Here is a 20,741-nt window from a genome sequence, read left to right on the forward strand (position 1 = left end):
CACCAGAGAAAGTATTTTTTTCTTGACCAATGTAAAAATCTATTTATAATTTTTTATCAATTCATATCAATAAAGATTATTTATTGCAAACAAGTGTCTTAGAAAACATTTAGCAAAATGCGTTGAAAACATGCTTTTCTGGAATCGTTAAGGACAGCGTTCTCCCATATCCTTCAGGAACTTTTCGCAGTCTACAATTGTTTTCTCCAGGCGTTCTTTCGTTGCGGAAGTCTGTCTCTGTGCCAGTTTCTTACGCGAAGTCTCAATAGACGCTCTATAACCTGGAATGTTTCGGAATATCTTGATGTGTCGATCACCGGCTACTATCACGTATTCGCCGAGTGAGTCGAACTTGAGGCACTTTATTGGTCCTGTCGGATAAAGGAATATAATTAAAAACTGGAAGTTCAGAAACCAATATACAGATACGAATGAAATCTTTACCGTTGAAAATGTCTTCAATCGTTGTATCGAGTTTTCCATTAACAGTCGAGTAGAAGGATATGGACGAACCGTGAGAAATCACAATGATTTCCGCGTTTGGCGAAAGAGCAATATTGGCAGGTGTGGTTCCCTCCCACTGACCACTAGAAATTAGACGTGGATCTTCTCCTTTCTCGAATTCAACTGTCAATCAGAGCAATCATTTTTAGTTGATGTCTATATTGAATTCGATGTTTGCTACATACAAATTTTAGCCACTATACCTTTCGTATCATAAAAACGATATGTTCCATCTTTGGACACGGTAGCCATGCGGCTGGTGTCCGAATTGAATGCAAAATCGTAAACTCCCGAGGAATGTCCAGCGAGATCAAAGCCCTTAGCCACCTGCTTGAATTCTCCTGATTTCGTAAAAACTACCTCCCAGACTTTGACGTCGGGAGTGAATCCTGGAGAAAATATTCCACATATTTACTTACAATCTCTCAAACCTGACTGAATTATAAGTAGACCTAATTACCAGAAGCAGCGACAAAACGACCGCAGGGGGAGATGCGCGCCCTGTGAGTGGATCCTAGAACCGTGTCGACGGAGCTCAAAATCTGTCCCTTCAAGTCCCAGATCACCAGGTCATTGACCTTACTGCAAGTGATGATAAACCTGCCGTTGCAGGCGATGTCAAGGTCGATGGCATCTTCGTGGTGCTGCTTGGGGAACTCGAGAACCTTAGTGGCAGAGGATGGGGTACCGTCGGGTTTCTTAGCGATCTTGTGCACCTCGACTACGTTCGCCAGGGCTTTGTGGATGATGAAGGCCTTGCCATCCGGGGACCAGCGTACCAGACTTGCGTGGTCGTACTCGATGTTGACACGGAGAGATTTACGCTCCTTCGACGACAGGTCTTTCGTGCACCAGATCAGGACGGTTCGATCTGTGAACAGAAAGAGGGGGAATGGTAAATTTTTGGTTTTTCATAGTTTGAAATTTCCTACCAGCGAGAGGATAAGAATTAATTATTATGAAGTTGATATGTTATTTTACTGGGATTGAAATATTTCATAATTAATTCGAGCAGGTGTGATGGTCCTAAAGATTTGGTATAGTGGGCATAAACAACATGGATGTATTCGGTATTTTGTATAAATTTCTTTATTTGTTCATCTTATGCATAACACACTTATGTTGTAAATAATAAATTTAAATTTACACGATTCTATCACCTCATTCTTGGAGGTGGCATCAGTTCCTCGTCCAAAGAAAACCTATGCTTTCGAATATAGTCCAGAAGTTTCTCTTTAGTCACTGGATTGCTGATGGATTGGCACACTGCCTTGGCAGTGTTGAACGAATTGGGAAAAGACTTGTCAGTTCTTTCTCTCATGAAGACCCACTGATTATTTTCAAATTTACACTCAATTATTTTGTTATTCAGTTCTCTAAGAGTCTTCGTCATTTTAATTTTTTGAAACGGTACTTCCAGTCCGCCGACGTACAGTTCACCAATCGTTTTTCGAACGATTCCTTCGCCACTTTCCACAACAATTTTCAATCTAAAGTCAACAGAGTTCAAACTGGCGGGCTTCCATTTCAAAATATCGGGACACTGTCCACCTTTGTAGGGCTCTTTGGACGGTTGGAAAATTAAGCCGTCAGGCTCGTGACTGAGTTGCTTAGCGAATTTTTCACTGAGCAGACTGCTGGATTGTGTTATGTCCCAAAATTCTTTTAATCTCACTGAAAAAGGTTCCTTGTCACGAAGTATTTTCCCTTGCTGCATGGCATGACGTCGGGCTGCTATGATTTCTCGGTCGATTATCGTGTAACGGTCAGGATAAAACGATAATTTACTGACGTCTTTGCCGTCAAACATAATCACGTCGTAGGCAAGATACCGAGGCATTTCCTTGCCGTTAACCTTGTCTATCACCATTTCCTGCAAAAGGTATCGAACATTAAATTTCAAATTTAAAAAAACTTTATAGTTTGGAAAAAACGCAACCGTAAACATTTCTTACCCCATCCAGAAGTGTATCTCTTAATCTCCTATTGCTATCCTTCAAGTGAGGAAAAGTCAGTCTTTCTACTTGGAAAATGCTGTTATCTCGGTCAGCGAAATAAACTTGTCCATCTCCCTGTATCATCATCATGTACCTAGTGCCATCAGCTTTCCAAGAAACTCTGTATGGTTTCTCGTGCAAAAGTCGAATATTTTCAACATCCATAGAAACAGGTTGCGCTCCAGGGAAACCGCTGTTATTCCAATGGCAAATATCTTGGATGCGTCGTTGAATGCCGGACGCTATTTGAATGTCCGTAATTGCCTTAACTCCAGGTACACCAGCCATGAAAACTGGATTCTTCTTAAACTGCTCTCTCTTACGTTTCTTATGTGGAGGCTCTTGAACATCCGACTCCACGCTTGTGCCTTCATCTTGATCTTCCACATTGGAATCGTCATACTCTAAGCACCATGCAGGTCGTGGAGGAGGTTCAGGGGTATCCTCTGGATCATCGTACCTTTTGTATAACTCTTCAATATAATCCCCTTTATAAATTCCGGGTGGTCTAGCGTCAGTAAATCGCGCTAAAGATGCGTCCAGACTGTATTCGTCCGTCTCGACCAAATAACTGACTATGAGAAACCCTGTTCTGTTAAAACCATGCGTACAGTGAACACCAATAATTTCCAGCGGATGCTGGGCTATAAAATTTTTACAAACGTGAACAAACGACTTTGTTTGATCTATCGATGGAGTTTCTCCATGACCTCTACACGGAAGTTTGAGGTAGCGCATCCCGTTTCTCTCTATTTCATTTTTATCGTAGAACCTATTAGTATTTGTCAGATCAATCCAAAGACCCATTTTGAGTTTCATGCTCCTCAAGGAAGCAACCAGCATTTCCACGGAGAAACGACATTCTTCTGGCACCTGGCTATCAAAGTCGGAGGATAGAGGCGTCTTGAAGGCCAAAAACTTGTTGTGTATGAGTTTGGTAGACTTTCTGGGACAGTGCAGCCAGCGTGGTGGTATCGGACCTTTACCGTCTTCCCTGTTCCAATTAGACATCTTTGTTGCGTGGTTTTTTCAAGCAATTAATAGCAAACCATCGAAGCGATCCTTCTCATTTTTGCACTGCAAAATAAGCGAAAGAATTGTTAGAATACGTGAAACCCATGTGCTACATACGGTGCATAGCAACCCTGTGCTAACTTTCAGTTTACACGTAACTCATTTATTTATGTAACTATAACAGGTTACAAAAATCAATCTCATATCCATGTGAGCACTTTCACAAACACGGTGCTCCAAAGTGAGCAGAACTGCAGCCAATAGAATCTCGAAAACGCGGATTTGAACGTGTCCCCTCTAATCGAAACCACATCTACATTCGTTCGCGACGTCGAGTTACTTTGAAGAAAAACAAAACTAACGCACTTCTAATACATAAATCAAGTAAAATAGGCTCGCAGGTTAATCTCGAAATGAAATTCTAACCTCTTAAAAACGTCAGAGGATCCGTAGCTCGTTGCAACCTGCTAATTCGATGTCGGCTCGGCAAAGTTTTCCCTTGGGGTAATTCAGCACTTGTGAAATCTTCTCGACTCCAGTGGAAGACTCGCTAGGCCGTGAATTCGGTAAAAGACTCGGAGAAAGAACAGCTGGTAGGTGAATACGATCTTCATATCGTTCACAGCAGTCAGCCATTGCTGCTCCGTTTTGGCGACTGCCACAGTGCGAGAATAGAGCGGTTCGTCTCTCTTCCCCCACCACCAAATTTTTGCGTTATGCTTTCGAAGTCTCCGCGGATGTCGCTACTCGCTATAGTGTGGACCCTGAGTACTATAGTCAATTCGAATCAAGATTTCGCGCCACAAAGTAGCAGACGACAAAAGAAGCTAATTTACTTATAACAAATAATTGAAACAAAATTACGGTGAACCATGACATAGTTGCCCTCCGTCATGTAATTTATTATATTATCCATCATTTTACAAAGTTTGATGTGTGCAGTATGTCAATATCTCACGGAATAAAGTTTGAATTGCGGCGAATGAACTCGTTATTGGAAATTAACGACATTACACTTTGCCTGGGTGTAATTTTTTAGCTAAGGTGGATTTTACACATTATTAAAATTATTTGACGCATACGTTTCAATAAATTATTCGCTAATTAAATTCTACACAAGTGTCCACCACAATCATAATATTTAATAATTCAGGAAATAATTTTGCGTGTTGGCTACTGTCTTTTAATAGCCGATCAAAAATATTCTTTACGACGACAGCACTCGTGTTTTACCACGATTCTTCACGTCGTTTACCGTCAACGTTTAATCAAGTGTAAAAACTTTACTATCCACATTCGACCGAAGTTTCACTGGAAATTGAGAGAAAGTCGCGTAGACGTACATTAGACTCAACTTAATACGCGCGTATTTTTCTTTCTAACGTATATGCATATGAATAAATTAATTAATAAGGAAATTTTCTACTAATGAGAAATAAACGTCCCTCATAGTGTCCAATAAACATATACTCTCCCATCGCAAAAACACATATTCAATTAGCGTCGAGAGCGCGCCGAGGACCTTAAAAATACTACTATATACTTATTATACTTGTACTATAGTGGAATGTTTCTAAATTACGCTCTGCGCGCACGCAACGAACGAATCTCGCCTCATTATTCCAGCACACGTGTACATCTCGCTCTGAATAAAAAAGAACGAAGCGCAAATCTATCGGCATGGTAAATATATCGATAAAATTCGACATTTCTCATCGATCTATCGCAGAAAAATTATCTTCTCGGTTTATGGCGCCGTATCGGCGATAAAACGCTTCATTTCGATATCGTGACTCTTCGGATAAAAAAATGATATGCGTCGTACATCATCATTCTCTCTCTCTCTTTCTCTCGGCTATAATGAGCATTTGGAAAAAGAAGCATGAGATATGTCTTTAAAAAAAAAATCAAGGCTCGCGACACGCTATGCATGACACGTGCTGAAAAGCGAGTTTTTGCGTTGTTCTGATCGATGCTATAGGGAGTATATGCATATGAGAAGTCGATAAAAACCGCAGATCTCGTGATTGAAAAATATTCATGTATAATACATATTCCGTACAGTATAAAATGTATATACTCAGTACGCGTGTACGTAGCCCCGTCTTTGTATTCAAAGCGAAATTTTTGTATACACACGATACAATCACACATGTAAATCAACGAAATAATAAACATAGCCGTGAATGAACGACGCTCTTATTATGCATGCCGTGTGTTTAGCTTCGCGCGCGAGCTGAACATCCCTCATCCGCATATACAGCGATCATTTAAATAATCTTAAGGTCGCGCGCGGGCGCAATTAATATTGACGAAAAATTCATTTCCATTCAGGAGCAATTAGAGAGAGAGAAAGAGAGACACACGCGCTGAGCAAATACGACTATAAGCAGTTAGTTATTACAAGCGCAAGGGAAAAATCATAATCGTCACACAGAGCATATGACGCGCGTATCTGCGCACACGACATCTAGGCTATATATATATATATATATATATACACAAACAGTCCGATTCCTATTCATGAGAGCTGTTGTTTTTCCGCGGAATAATTTTTATTCTCGTTTCAAAACAGAAACGCGTATGCACGCGCATTTGAATTTCTTGCTATGTCCCGCATCACTACATCTATATACGACTATACAGCCTCGACGCGACGAAAAGGTTCCCTTCAATTATGCGCTAATTGTTCACTTGTCGGCCGTCCGCGCGTGGGCAATAATCCTCTAACGATTCGAAAGAAACGCTTATCGGAATATGGAGCAAGAATTTATGTTCGAGCCTTCATTTTGAACAATGCACATCGTGCCCACCTTCGGCACTGCACGCACGATCAGAAAAAAAAAAGAAGTAACGTCGTAACGTATAGAATCATCAAAGACGACAAAGTGCATCGCGCGCGCGCGTCGAGTGACGTAACGTTATTGATCGAGTTAATTTCGTAGCCGAGAGAAAAATGGACCGTTTATCGATCGATATCGGCCTTGGTAGCGTCGTGACGCGCCGCGAGTGTGCCGATCATCGGCGAGACCGAGAGAGAGAGAGAGAGAGAGAAAGAGAACGATTTACGTAATGACGCGGAATTGTACGAGACAAATCTCGCGAACTGCATCTCCGAACAATGCGCAGATGCATTGCGGTATAGATATATAGGTATATAGGAGGGTCGACGGCTATCGATGTCGGCGGCTCGTTGTTTTTATTCGCGCGTTGATATAGAGAAAAGCGCGACTCACTGCGCACGAGCTTCTTATATTTTTTTATTATAAACAGTAGAAATAGGATGATGAACAAAAAGTGTGCGGCTCTATCCTCTCTTTAGAGAGTGAACATTGAAGACACACGTACACGCGAGCGCGTTTAGCATTTTCACACACACACACACACACACACACACATATATATATATATATATATATATATATATATATATATATATATATATATATATATATATATATATATATATATATATATATATATATATATATATATATATATATATATATATTAGCGCAGCGCGAGCGATAATCACTGAGGAAAACTTTGTACTTCGCGACTGTATATGTAACTTGTTTTGAAAATCGGTAAATTTTCGACTAACGAGATCTTACGTAATTTGTTGAATCTAACACTCTAACGCGGTTTATCCGGTTGAAAGCAGATACTCGAAACGGAACGAAACTTATTCAAAACGTTAGAGCTGCGTACGTCAAGAATCAAGTTTTTTTCTTCACAAGCTATACACGGTCCGCAAACCTGAGGCCGAATCCTTGGCGCTTCATTTCCTAGTTACGATGATTTTTAGAATCGCCTCTACCTATACTAGCCTACACAGCAGACACTCGTTTGCTTCTCGGCGTACAAATATTAACAAAGAGATTTTCGAGTCGGTCTCGAGAAAAAAAAAAAAAAACGCGATGCACAGGCCTGTTGCGTCGTCGCTCCTCTCCTTTAGACGAGAGGATTGCGTCGCCCTCGTGAAAAGTCCTGATGTGCATATGTGTGTACTTTGCGAGTGTATTACACATGGAAGTGGGCACAAAGTGCCGCTTTCGCCATACGACCTTACGACGTACTCAACTTCTGCAAGTGATGTGCATAACGTTGCGAAATGTCGGGGCGAATCTTTGGAACCTGATGGTGGGCGTGAGGCTTTTTATGCGGCGACACGCATGTCGATTTATCGCTGTGTGATAGAGCATGTACGCTTTGTCGTATTTGTTAAATCAAAATAAATAATGTTTGCTTGGATGTATGATACACATGACTTATTTCATGGAGTAGACAATATGTTTGATGAATCGTCGCGATACATCTCTAGAATCGAATAATAACTATTGTCTTCTGAATAATGACCGAGACAATGGCGCGGATAAGTGCATTGTCAGTTAAATCAATAAAAAAATCTTTAAATCTTAATTGAAATAACCTTTGATCCGTCCTCCCACTTGAGATTGATAACGGATAAAAACATTTACACGTTATGTTGTACGACGAGTGAAACGTGTCAGAGATATTGTAAAAATCTCCTGCAGCGACGATTTTTCTCGAAACAGTATAAGATAGAGCTTGTTGAAAAAACAGGCCAGTCTCAAAGTGTATTTCATCCTTAATACTCAACGTAACGACGAGCGTAGCGAGAAGTAGGTTAAAAGTTTTCGATACTAAAATGTTCTATAACCAGCTGGAACTAGGGCAGTACCTCTACACGATAAAGCCAGACGAACCTTATCGTATCTTTTTTCCAAAAAAAAAAAAAAAAAAAAAAAAAATGAACCGGTAACCCGCAAACTATTTCCCCGTGATATCGCATCGAGGGGCTTATAATCATAGCAATATAACCATCAAACGCCTTTGGAATCTAAGAAGAAAAAAAAAGCAGCGACTCCGACCGGTCGACCACGAGAATACGACTTCTGGCGATGGCCTTCCGGCGTTTTATCCACGCGGCGGAGGACGCTTTTGACATTGTCAATTTAAATACAAACGTGTCCGCGGCTGATGACCGTGAACTCGGCGCTATACACTGCGCGATCACGGCTGTATACGCGCCGAGTCGTGAACCTTCTCTCTTTCTCTCTCTCTCTCGCGTCTTCATTTATAGCGAGCGGCTATCTATATATACCCACACAGCGCGTACACCGTCTTTATATATATATTTTCGCGGCTAATGACGGCGCTTTCGTTCGGCTCTCGGATATGAACGCATATACGAGGAGCTACTTTCACTCGGAAAGAAAAGAGCTCGCGATTTCCCTAAATATGTTGCAATCATATACGTCTTGTAATGATTCGAATCGTCCTCGTTGGCTCTTAATTAGGAGACTATATATACTGCAATTTTGTACGTTTTCTAGTCCGCGGGATTGTCGTATAATACACGGGGCTGATCTCGAGGATCGTTGACCTGCTGAGAATATAATCACTGTATACGCGTAGGAAAACTCGACGGATTGTGAAATCGATTCTTGTAACGCGGCGCACAGAAAAATTCGTGAAGTGAGAAAGCGAAAGAGAGACGCGTACTGCTCGAGAGGATTACTCTCTTGCGCGCGATGAATTACGAGCACTTTTTCCGAAAGCAGTTTTAAAAGCCTTTTCGAAAGGAGAAGAAAGTAGCGGCCTGAAAAATTCTCAATTGCACAACTCGCTTATTTATTTATTTATTTATTTTTTTAACAAAGCGACGAAGCTCCCATTTTATATAAAACAATCAACGACCCACAGCAGAGATGATTTATATATCCCATCGAAAAACGCGCATACCTGCGCGGATTCCTCGAAGCATCGCGGTCTGCTCGCCGAATTTATTTATAAGTCGGCGCCGGCAGCCGGAGTACCGAGAACATAAAGAAGGAACTACACACCGGAGGACAAAGAGGAAGAACGCATCGCAAGATACATCGACCTTCGTCAGCGCGATCGTCGCATCGCCTATTCACGACTCGACTCCAATTTTTTAATAGACTCGTATATAAGGTATAGACGGGAGGGAAGGGGAAGATCGCAGTGTACGTACGCGTGTATACGCAGAGGTGTATTGATTTACGGACTTGGCATTGACTATACGTCGAGAGGCGGCTTCTCGGCTTTTTTCTTCTTCTCCGCGAGATTTGTTATTTTCCATTCGACCGCGATGATGATCGATTGCCTTTTGCGTATTATTTAACGCACGGGGTTATTGGGTTATATTGTGCGAAATATATCGACGATGCACAAGACAAGCGGTCGGCGCAGTAAAACGTCTCTCGAGTCCGATAATTTGTTCATCACTGACGCAACATCTTTTAAGTTTACACCAAGCGCCGGATACCGCTAGAAATAATAACGCGAGTGAAGACAAAAAAAAAAAAAAAAGCCGATGCAACTGTATCATCTCTCACGGTATATTATATAGAAAGTTCACCGCGCCGTATACGGAATTAGCCAATATAATTGCAGAGTCTGAGCTCTCCCGGCGTTGAGGTTAAACTACGGCTAATTGCAGCAGGATAAAGCGTCCGGAACGTGTTTCTGAAACGCCTGAGCAGCGGTAACAATGCGAAGCTAATCCGCCTGAAAAACTACAGTCCCGATTAAATGAGCGGTAATTTGTTTTTCGAAATTTATACCGAGAATCTTCATCATATACGTATATTATTTCTCGACACATAATACAATTACATTGCTCAACGGCTCGAGCTGCGCCTCTTTTGTGTCAAAGTTTTATCGTGCCAAGGATACGGTCTCGAGCTTATAAACAATAAAAATTACAAAAAAAAAGAAGAAGAAGCAGAAGGAAAGAAAGAAAGAAGCGCGCTGCACGTACGTGCCGTATCTGTCGGTGCCTATATACCGTCGGCATTAAACGAGGCGATTGCGAGCAGCACATGTGCGCGCGCGCTTTGCGCAATGGCCTGCGCTAAAGTCCCCAAAGTCACGAATGATGCGCGGCGCTCGCTTCAATAAGGACACGCGCGAGATATTGCGAAAGCGTATTATACGTATACGTGCGCGTAAAAGCTGTTTTACAGCTTGTGCTTTCGTTGTTACACAGTGTAATACGTCACTTTTCGAAGCTTTAATCATCACGTTTTATCGGTATTTTGGCAAGTCATCCCGGCAATTGATTTCTGAACGGCGCAATATTCGAAGGTCGCGTATGGAGCGACCCTGACTTTTTATGCGAAAAAACTCGACTTTGCGAAAGTGACATTTCAATACGTTTTAATATTTCATCAACGAAGCAATAATTGTTCAACCGACATCGGCGCAAATCAAATATAAGCTATATCTATACATAGACATCTGATCGGCGCCTCGGAATCTCTCGCGCGCGCGCGGAGGAGAAAGTCCGCGGTGCTCATCGGTCGATCGGCGAAGCCGATGTTTAGCGCGCGCTCGGAAGAAAGTCGGGGCGATTTTCTCTCGCGCGCGCGTCTCTCTCTCTTTCTCTCTTTGATCGACTCGTTACGCCCTGTTTAAGACGCGCCACTGTCTATACTCTGTCGCTCCTCGCGATGCGACTTTATCGATTCTCGCTCGAGCTCTTTTTGCGCTCTCGCGCGTTTCCTCCTTCCTTCTCGGGGAATCATCGACAAAAACAGCTTCTTCCCGTGATCCGTTCACATTTAAATGCGCGCGCGCTAATTCGGACGCGGGACTGTTATATATATATTTTTCCACTGACGACCGCGGAGAGGATATAACGGACTCGGTCTTTACACGCCGTCATCGCGCTGTCGATACGATTCTTCCTCCTCTGGAAGACTCTCCGCTGTAAGCATAATGTAACTGTTCCTTCGACGGGTCCATTAGATATTTTGTTGCTATGTAGGTATATATATATATATATATATATATATATATATATATATATATACTGGAGGAAATGGTGTAGCTATAAATATGAATTCTGCCGAGCGAACTAACAGGGCTTTTGCAGATGGATTCGCTGTCTCGTTTGCATATCGCATAGAGTTTGAATGACGAGCGTTTTTTTTTCTCTCGTGCGGATTATTTTGCGAGATAAGAGAGGTGGTTTTTTTTTTGCTCTATGCAATACGAAATTGCGCGGAGCGAATATGTGAAAGTAGAAAGTGTATGCGCGAGCTTCAATTCGAGCGACATATTAGAAGTCAAAAACTTAATTGCCTCGAAAGTCGCGAGTGAATCATATGCGCGGAATGAAATTCCGACTTGAGTTTTATCCTCGCGGAGGATGAACAGTTATTTCGAATTCTCGTTGCAGTATATTTGCTGAATTTGATTAAATACACCTTGGCTCTTTGGTATAATTATATGTTCGGTGAAAAAAAAAAATATTTATTCCAAATAATCTTGAATAACTCTATTCCGATGGACATAAGATACGTGGCGAGAAGTTCGATTTTGCATTAGAAACTTGCTTATATTGAAATTAAGATATGAAGACTTAAATATTCTTCGGATACGATGCCACAGCGCGCAAAGTGTTACGAGTTCGACGTCACAATCTGATTCATAGCATCTGAAAATCTTTTTCGTTCTTCTCGTATTTAGCGATTGTATATCCAACTAAACGATAGCTAAAAATCACTTTATACTGTATAAAATTCGTGTTACATAGTAAACAAGATTTTCAACGGTAATATATAGCCGATCGTTTATGTAAATTGAAAAATAATCGTTGGATAACCGCGCGCAAGCATATAAATAACACGTTACGATAATTCACGGCGCGCTTTTATTACAGAAACCTTTTTCGGCGGCGCAGTTATGCGTTTTCAGCTCGACCAGTTTTCTAAAATCTCATAATTTTTCACGCGGCGTCGATGTGTATATTCAGAGCCTCAAGGTTCATATTTTTATGTGCCCATTCGAATCAGCCGCAACTTGCACAATTCTCATGCATAGATAGAAAAACAACATCATGCTAAATAATTGCACGCTCCTTTGAAAGCGAAATTTTACAAACCCAACTCCGAATCGCGTTCCGACGTCTATATTTTCCCAAGTAACGGCCCATATACTTTGTAACACAAAAGTATAGCGGCGGGCTATTAAAAATTCAAGCGATACATATATACAAACGTGCGGTTATAATGCTCGCACTGTGTACACACAGAGAGTCCCGATAATTCTGACTCATACTTGCAACTGTCCGCTAAATAATGAATCAGCGCGAGCTGCACTTTGGTAGATTTGAAAGAAACGCGTCGCGCGCGACTAACGTTGTTTACTTATCAATTTTGCTTTTTATTATGCAACCGGCCGGCAACTTACAAATATTTGCGCGACCTTATCAAGAGCGCGAGAGTAACCGCGCGGCGGATCAATAAATTACATAAACCCTATAATAACGTGTTCGCTGTCTGCTTTATAGGTATATACATATCCGCACTAGTCTCCCTCGAGCTGAAGTGATTACTTCTCTGGGATACGTATGCAATGAAGCTCATTAGAGTATACGATAACAACGCCGCCGCGCAGGATAACTCCTTTCGGTAAATGAATTGCGTAACTATACTCGCCACCAGCGCGTGATCCACCAAAACATTCCATCATCCATCGGTTACATAAGGAGATGAAAAAAAAAATCGAATGAAAATCGGCCCTATCCGTACCGGTTCTTCTTTTCCCCCACCACGTCGTTCAAGGTCGAGTCGCAGCTTCTTAAGCGAGTGAGTGAGTGTGTGTGTGTGTGTACCTATAAATAAAAAAGTGAGATAACCGGACGCTATAATACACGGGAGTATGATCTAACCGTAAAAATCAACCGAAAATCCAGCTCCTTTTCGGCCTCGCTATATATGCGTAGTCTCTCGAGGTTCGTTCAACCTGCGCGACCACGTCGCTGCTGGCCGTGGCTAGCTGCTTCTCGTATCGATCATAGGAGCAGCAAGAAGCGGTTTCGTTTCCTCGTTGAAGAGAACGATTCGCGGTTCATCGACCTGACGAGCATATAACGCAGACATACATATCGCTCGCTCTCAGGGCCGCCGCAGGAGGACGAAATCGGGCAAGAGATGGCCCTGACCCGCGAGATGCCTGCGTGTGCAAGCTCCTTTTTCGGCCGGTGTGATAAACTTATTGTTCGAGACTCGTGTCTCTTTTTTTTTTGGGAGGGAAGTCTTGGGGTCACAGATTGTTATTAATTTCGCTTTGTATATTGACGCGTTGCTGCAACGAGCTGATGTTTATTCGAGAAGGTATATTACGTACGCATTGACTGATTATCACGTTCGTATATGGGTATCGTAAAAAAGCCTCTTGCGAAATGTGTATAATATATATATATATATATATATATATATATATATATATATATATATATATATATATATGTGAGTAAAAATAAGACGCTATAACGTCGATGACTCATTTATCTAAGCGTATTTACGACGCGTGTTTATCAATATATTATAGTTTGGTGGGTAAATAAATATCGCTCCTGTATAGAAACTGCCGTATTACTGCGCACCTCATTTGCGATTCCGAGAGTACATATATACAAATGAAGCGAAACGTAATATTGCGGAGATGGAAAATCCATCGATCAAATATTGATTGTAAATAGAGGTAGAAGCGTTAAAAAATTTCGCGCCAAAAAAAACAGTATTTGAAATTCGAATACCGAGTCGTAAAAAGTTACGGTTTAAAAAAATGCCTGTATGATATTATATGCGACTCGCTCTCGTCTCGATGGAAGGGTGATTTGCATATTAACTGGATTTTGATTTATCCTTTTTTCACAAATCAGCTGTCCATCAAGTGTAACAGTATTTTTAAACGCGAAACGTTAAAATTTCAAAGGCTTCGTCGGTGACGTGGTGTCTTGTATCACTCGGAGCGTATACGTTATATATGTGAAAAAAAAAACTGAGTCATGGTCAAGAATGATAAGAACGATATCGTTGGTATAAAAGTTGTGCTTTAACTGAAAGCTTGTATATCTTTCACGAAGCTCAGCGAATATTAATTTTACATAAGTTCAAAGCGGCAGTGATTAATTAATTTCCGCGAATAGCCGCTAAGTTTTTTTCTCGTTCCGCATTTGCATGCAGCATTGATGAATACGAAGCTAAATAAAACTTAACAGTCTACCGATAGGAATCGCTTTAGATAATGCAAGTGTTATTACAATCAGCGAGTATATTTGTAAATTATTGATCGCAACAGGAAGTGCGACTAATGTGCATTACTTTTCGTATCGGACAGTTAATGAATCAGTGTAAAACGATGTTGATCGATTAAACGCTCCATCTATATCTGTGCTGTCACGTGTTAGAGTAAAAAAATAATGATTCCAACGTGTTTGTCCACAATCCATGGCTATCGCTCAGTAGGAAGGATCGGAAAAAGGATAGGAGAGTAAAAGTTGAAGACAAGTTTGGCTATTTAATTGTAGAAAATGTATTGCTTTATTCTATCATCGATATAATCGTCGTCGCACTCGAGAATCAGCGTTAAAAAAATAAAATTAAGTTGAACATCGCTTATGGCCAAAAATGGCCTACAGGTATTGCAGTATATAGATCTGGGGGACGCTAACGAGTCGCGTTCCCCCCCGGAGTTTGTTTGTATATGATTTGTTGATTTTTCTTCGTACATAATATCTTCCTACTAAATTCGTGATAATTTCGATGTCCCTGTCTTGTCCGTCAACGTTGCGTCCATCAGGTTTGCTCCCAACGTTTTCGCACACTGCATATACAATTTCAATACGCAAAATTAAAAAAATAATTTCTCTCGCATCTTATACAAAAATAAAACATATCGCAGTGTCTTTTTTGCCTTGCTTTCATTCTTATGTAAAAATAAAAGCAAGCAGTACACATATACAGAATAAAATCTCTACGCCGCTCTTAACAGTTCTTTCATATTATCTAGTTCATTAAGTAAATTACAATTTCGTTGTCCATATCGAGAAAATCGAGTTGCGCGACGCAGCTTGTCGGTCCTTATCGTTATACAGTTCATCGGTGCGCGCTCGCATGTGTGAGTGTGTACAAAGCAAAATTCGCAACGATCCCGGTAATCGTTTTACAAAGCACACTCACTCGCCCACGGAGCGTAATAACCATCTCGGTTGAACTACGCCGGCGGATTACAAGCGAACAAAAATCGGCACACACTATAATATAACACAGAAGAAAAAATCGGTTCGCGCCATTCATTAGCCAAACCCACGGCGGTGGTTTCTCTAATACGCTCGCGCGCGTCAACACGAATACTCCTCCGCGCTTGCCAAACGGCGCAGCTGCGCGCGTGTGTGTGTGTGTGTGTTCCCTAACGAGGCCGCCTTCGACACATACTCGTTTGGCGCTTTCGCAAGCGATTCTGTCCAAAATGTGCGCTCTTTGCATAATGTCGCGGCATCGTTGCGCAACCGTCGCGTAATATAATATGGAGGCGTGTCGAGAGACGAGCCCATGTCTTCTTCCTCCTCGGAGTTTTCAGTGTCGCAGATTTCGAGATATAGGCTTGACTAATTGCTGGAGTTAGAGAGGCGCTCGATTTCCGTGTTTTCTATACATACGAGCGACTGTACGTTTGATGAACGAATTAACGTGCGGCACACTCGGGTGTATACATAGGAGCAAAACAAGAGAAAGAGAGGCGGCGGGGAAAGTTTCGCGGAAAATTTGAGCCGTCATCAGAAGAAGGAATAAGATGCGCGATTTCCGTTTTGTCGCAATCTATTTGTATCCCGCGCGCACCGTTGCGAAATCACTTTCTACGCGTGCGCGCGGGACTTCTAAATGTTACAACCGAATAGCGTTTGTATTTACGTTTTCTATTCTCGACGAGCAAGGCACTTGTGATATTTCTTTTTTATTCGCGCGCGCGCGCTCCTTATTTTTCTATCTCGAGGGCACACGGGTGTATTATCTATGCAGAACGCGAGGTTTCTCGTATAAAAATAGTGTACGTAGCGATTTGAATAAACGATACATATTCAAACGAGCGCGAAAAAATAAAGGAGCCGGCGAAAAAAGAAATCGCGCATCTCTCGACGGGCTCTTGCACAACTCGCGCGCGCTCTTCCGCTCTCTCTTTCTGAAAAACGTCTGCGTGTGTGTGTGTGTGCGCGAATTGCTCGCTGGAAATGTCGAGCAGCGCACCTATGCGTCTCGTCCACGCATGTTCTTAAATATACGCGCCGTATAGACGGTGTCTCGTCTCGTTTGGATATACGGTCGAAAATTAAAGTAAAATCGGCATAATCCTTGCGTTGCGCAACTCGGCTGTGGAATATTTCGGCGATTAATTGCTCTCTCGCGCGCGCGCGCGCGAACCGGCTTTTGTATACATTACACATATATGAATTCTTTCGTCACTGCGTGTGTATTGTAGCCGGCTTTTGTTTTACGAAGAGTTGAATTACAGGTTCGCGCCTGTATGAACATACATATTGAGGTCAGGCGAGCGTCTGTACAGAAGCTTAAATTCGACTGGCGCTATCTTTTAGAGAATTTTTTTTTAATATGAAGCAAATAGTGAAGATTCATAAAGGCGCCGAGAAGAGCAATCAAGGATTACGCCGCCGCGACGGACTTATCATATATATATATATATATATATATATACATTTACGCATTCTTACTTTTACGGTACGATCACATTGGCAAATACATCTCTCTCTCGCTGTCGTCTCGTCTGAAAAACTATAATCGTCGTCCGTGAACATGTCAACGCGAATTTTTCCCTCTACGCTCGTGTAGTATACAGTACAGTATAGACAACGTGTCGCTGCACTCGCGACCTCGTCGTTCGCGTCACTTACGAGATAACAATAAATTAAATACAAGAAACTTACGGCTAGAAAGTATGTACAAGGTGGCGAGCGGCGAGCTGTAGGCGAGTTTCTCGATGATCGAGATGGAGAGACAAAAAAAATGAATATAAGAAAACGAAAACCAAAGTCGTTACGTACGTCTGTGCATCGCATACGTATACTATAATTAACATAATGCACTCGCCCGTCGCCGCTCGCGCTTTGTCTTCTTGCTTCAGTTCTCTCGCACAAACTTCACACGTGTACGCACGCGAAAGAACGTCCAGTGCACTTTTTCTTCCATCACTCGGCGTGTAGAATGATACATAACAAGTCTTACGTATATGCTATAGGGAAAATTAATGACAGCCGTATGTGCGCGCTCGAGACTGACGAGCCGTGTAATTGATCCGCGGTGGCGACGGCGCACGTGCTCGATTACCCGCCGGAGAGAACGTATGTACAGCTACGTTAATTAGCCGCTCTGAAAAAGTCAGAATTTTTGTTCGTATCACGAGATCAACACAGAAATTGAACAAGTCGAGCACGTGCGTCAACCTCACGGCGGCGAATGAAGCGTATGCGTGTGTGTTTGTGCGCGCGCGGTTAAACGTATCACAGATTTCACTTGGAACTGAACACTGGCGGAAGTGCAAAGTTGTCTCGAGCTCTCACTCGTTCACTGAATCAATTGTGGTCGCACACACGAGGGAGGGGGGGGGGGCCTGCCCTTCGTCGTCGTTTCCTCTTCGTCATTCGAAGCGTGATGAGTATCGGTGATCGAGGAGAGGAGGCTGCCTCCTCCGGCCGCAGCGCTCAGTCAAATGGAGGTGGGTTGATCAGACTTAGAAAAGGTCGTGCTGCAGTCTTGTTAAAATGAGGTCTACCGCCGTGCGGGCGTCCTCGGCCGAATCGTGTTCCTTCGACTGGATCTCCTTCCTGAGCACGGTGCGCGCTAGTGTCTTGAGGCTGCTGCGGAAGGGGTAGCCGAGAAAATGTGGGAAGGCGACACATGTGTCGATGACCGTGGAGTGGAGCAGCCTGAGGGCCCGCAGGTCGTTCTCGAGGCCGTGGCCGATGAGGATGGTCTCGGCGCTGACGAAGCCGATGATGTCCTTCTGGACGTCGCGCAGGCTCTTGGTGACGCACTCGAAGTCCTTGGCGCGCAGTCCACTGAAGCGCGTGTTGTAGTCGATGACCTCCGCGTCGGGCTTGCAGAGGGTCTCGTAGACGAGGCTGCCGTCGAGCGCTACTACGGTGACCTTGCCGAGCTCGAGGCCGCGCTTCGTGAAAACCATTTCGCAGTCTAGCGCGTAGACGCCGTAGTTGCCGTCGCAGGGCGGCTGCTGGGCCGGCTGGGTCTGTGCGAAGTCGTCGAAGGGCCCGTTGTAGCCGGGCACAATGCCCGTCCAGACGTGCGCCCGGGCCTGGGTGCAGCCGCGCGATGTATCGCGGCCGCGGCAGCACTCCCAGGTCTCGCCGGCGCCGTCGTGGCTGTTGCGCAGCCTGCCCCAGTGGTAGCAGCACCTTTCCTCGAGCACGTACTCACCGTCATCGCGGCCGACGTAGAAGGTGCGGTAGCAGCGGGCGCAGCGCCGGTCGATGGCGTTCTTCAGCCGCTTTTGCAGCTCCTGCTGGCGGTGCTGCTGGCCGGCGCCGTTGGCCTCGCCGACCTCGCTGCTCTTGTCGCTGTCGGAGGCGGACTCCTGCTCGAGGTCGGAGGACTCCACGGAGCTGCTGGCCGAGCCGTTGCCGCTGTCGATGCCGATCCTCCAGCGGCCGGGCACGAACTCGCGCGCGTTCACGTCGAGGTGGTGCTTGCGCCCGTGACCGTGGCCGTGGCCATGGTGATGCCGGTGGTGCGATCTTTGCGAGTAGAAGTTGTTGTTGTATATACTGGCATACCCGGGGCAGTCAAAGAACTCGATGGGGTAGCCGAGCTGGGCGAGCTGGTCGCCGGTGAGGGTGTAGTGGCGCAGCAGCGAGGCCAGGGTCGCGTCTGTTAACTGGTGCAGCTGGCTGGGCTTGCTCATGATGTAGGTGCCTCTGGCGGGCTGCTGGTACTGCTTGAACTTGTTGTCGGGCTCGGTGCCACCGCCGGGCTTCCTGGCCTCCTGCTCCGCGGCGCCGTCGGCGCTCTTCTTCGGCTCCTTGGACTTGTCGTGCTCCTCCATGGACTTGGAGAGCTTGCCGCAGGGTGGCGGCCCGTCGTGGTCGTCCTCGTGATCGTCCTCGTGATCCTCGTGATCCTCGTGATCCTCGTGGTCCTCGTGGTCCTCGTCGCACTCGGGCAGCTCCCTGCGCTGCTCGCGGGGCGCGCGGGTGCGGTTCTTGCGCTGGCGCCGGCTAAGAATGGCCGGCTGGTGCTCCTCCTTCGCGGAGGAGTTGCCCGACGAGGAGGACGAGGACGAGGCCGACGGCGAGGGCGGCGCAGTGCCGCTCTTGGCTTTCGAGCTGCTGGGGCTGCGGCTCGCGGTTCTGCCGGCGACCTTGGCGGAGGAGGATGTCCCGGTGACGGCGGCGGCAGCGGCGAAGCTGGTCGGCTCGGCACTGGCGTCCTCTTTTAGGCCGCAATCTTTATTGCATAAGGAACAAAGAGAGATACAGCGTTAGATTTTCGTCGCTTCTTTTCGGCTCTAGCCTTTTAGATCTTACAGCTACTGGCTCTTAGCTTCTATAATTCGTCTCTATAGTACTCCGCGCGCAGTTTCGGCTTACAGGCTATATACGATAATGGATGCTTGCGTATTATAGAGAGAGAGAGAGAGAGAGAGTTAATGGATGAGTTCCGATCTGTCTGGTTTGCACGAAAAAATGAGCTTCTTCACTCCCACAGGTATCTGCAGTGACATAACTGACGCACGCGGCTAATAACCAAACGCATCGTGCGTGTGCTGTGTGTGGAAAAAGTGCAAGTCCAGCACCGACGCAGCTCTTATGGCTAACGGTTAACCCGCGCTCTCTCGCGGAGCGTCTAGGTCGATCTGGGTTACCGAGTGTACAGCCCCTTTCCTCTCCCTCTCCATCTACCCATCTTCTATGCGGATCTGTGCTCGCAGCCGCCGCCGCCGCCGGCTAAATACCGTTGAGTCGTTACGCGAAATCATCGCCGCTCTCCTGCTCGCCCGCGCGACGTACGGCACGCAGAGAGAACGGAATTGATGAGGAACGCTCAACTAATAGCCGGCGCTACTTCGAGCTCTATCTACCCTTACACGATCCGCCGCGAGTGAAATGCGATTAGATCGAATTGGGACTGTACACTCGCCGTTGACTGCTGTGTATAATCGTCGCCTTTCATCAGACACACGCGAATCGCTGGGACACGATGATTTCGGAGTCTCAAGGTCGAGTCGCGAATCGCGCTCGATTAGCTGCGAGATAAGCCGCGTCTGAATGGGAGGAGGATCCGGTGTTTGAACAACTGCGCTGCTATACACGGAAAACAGTTAGGTGCAGCAGCAGCAGCAGCAGCAGCAGCAGCA

General features: G+C 44.5%; 3 protein-coding genes across 8 annotated transcripts in view; 1 reads left to right on the forward strand and 2 right to left on the reverse strand.

The window, feature by feature from the left end:
- The window catches only part of LOC107980666 (coiled-coil-helix-coiled-coil-helix domain-containing protein 2-like), a 130,859-nt gene that overhangs the window by 68,623 nt on the left and 41,495 nt on the right, over positions 1 to 20,741 (forward strand). The window lies entirely within an intron of this gene.
- Positions 13 to 4,186, reverse strand: LOC100113955 (mRNA-capping enzyme-like). The gene is given in 7 exon segments (XM_008211315.4): positions 13 to 371; positions 445 to 627; positions 708 to 893; positions 965 to 1,375; positions 1,654 to 2,377; positions 2,460 to 3,578; positions 3,942 to 4,186. Coding segments are annotated over 6 exon segments (2,781 nt in total). The 5' UTR covers positions 3,513 to 3,578; positions 3,942 to 4,186; the 3' UTR covers positions 13 to 147.
- LOC100679575 overlaps positions 14,874 to 20,741 on the reverse strand; it is a 43,244-nt gene continuing 37,376 nt past the window's right edge. For 3 of the 5 annotated variants that reach the window (XM_031923546.1, XM_031923545.1, XM_032597226.1), the window contains one exon: positions 14,874 to 19,831. In XM_031923546.1, the coding sequence (XP_031779406.1) occupies positions 18,102 to 19,831 (1,730 nt within the window). In that variant the 3' untranslated portion in view covers positions 14,874 to 18,101. The remainder of the gene's footprint in view (positions 19,832 to 20,741) is intronic. The other 2 variants (XM_031923548.2, XM_016981791.3) reach the window with 1 other exon arrangement.

Source organism: Nasonia vitripennis, chromosome 2, assembly GCF_009193385.2.
Source record: "Nasonia vitripennis strain AsymCx chromosome 2, Nvit_psr_1.1, whole genome shotgun sequence".
In the NCBI taxonomy this organism is placed as follows: Eukaryota; Metazoa; Arthropoda; class Insecta; order Hymenoptera; family Pteromalidae; genus Nasonia; species Nasonia vitripennis.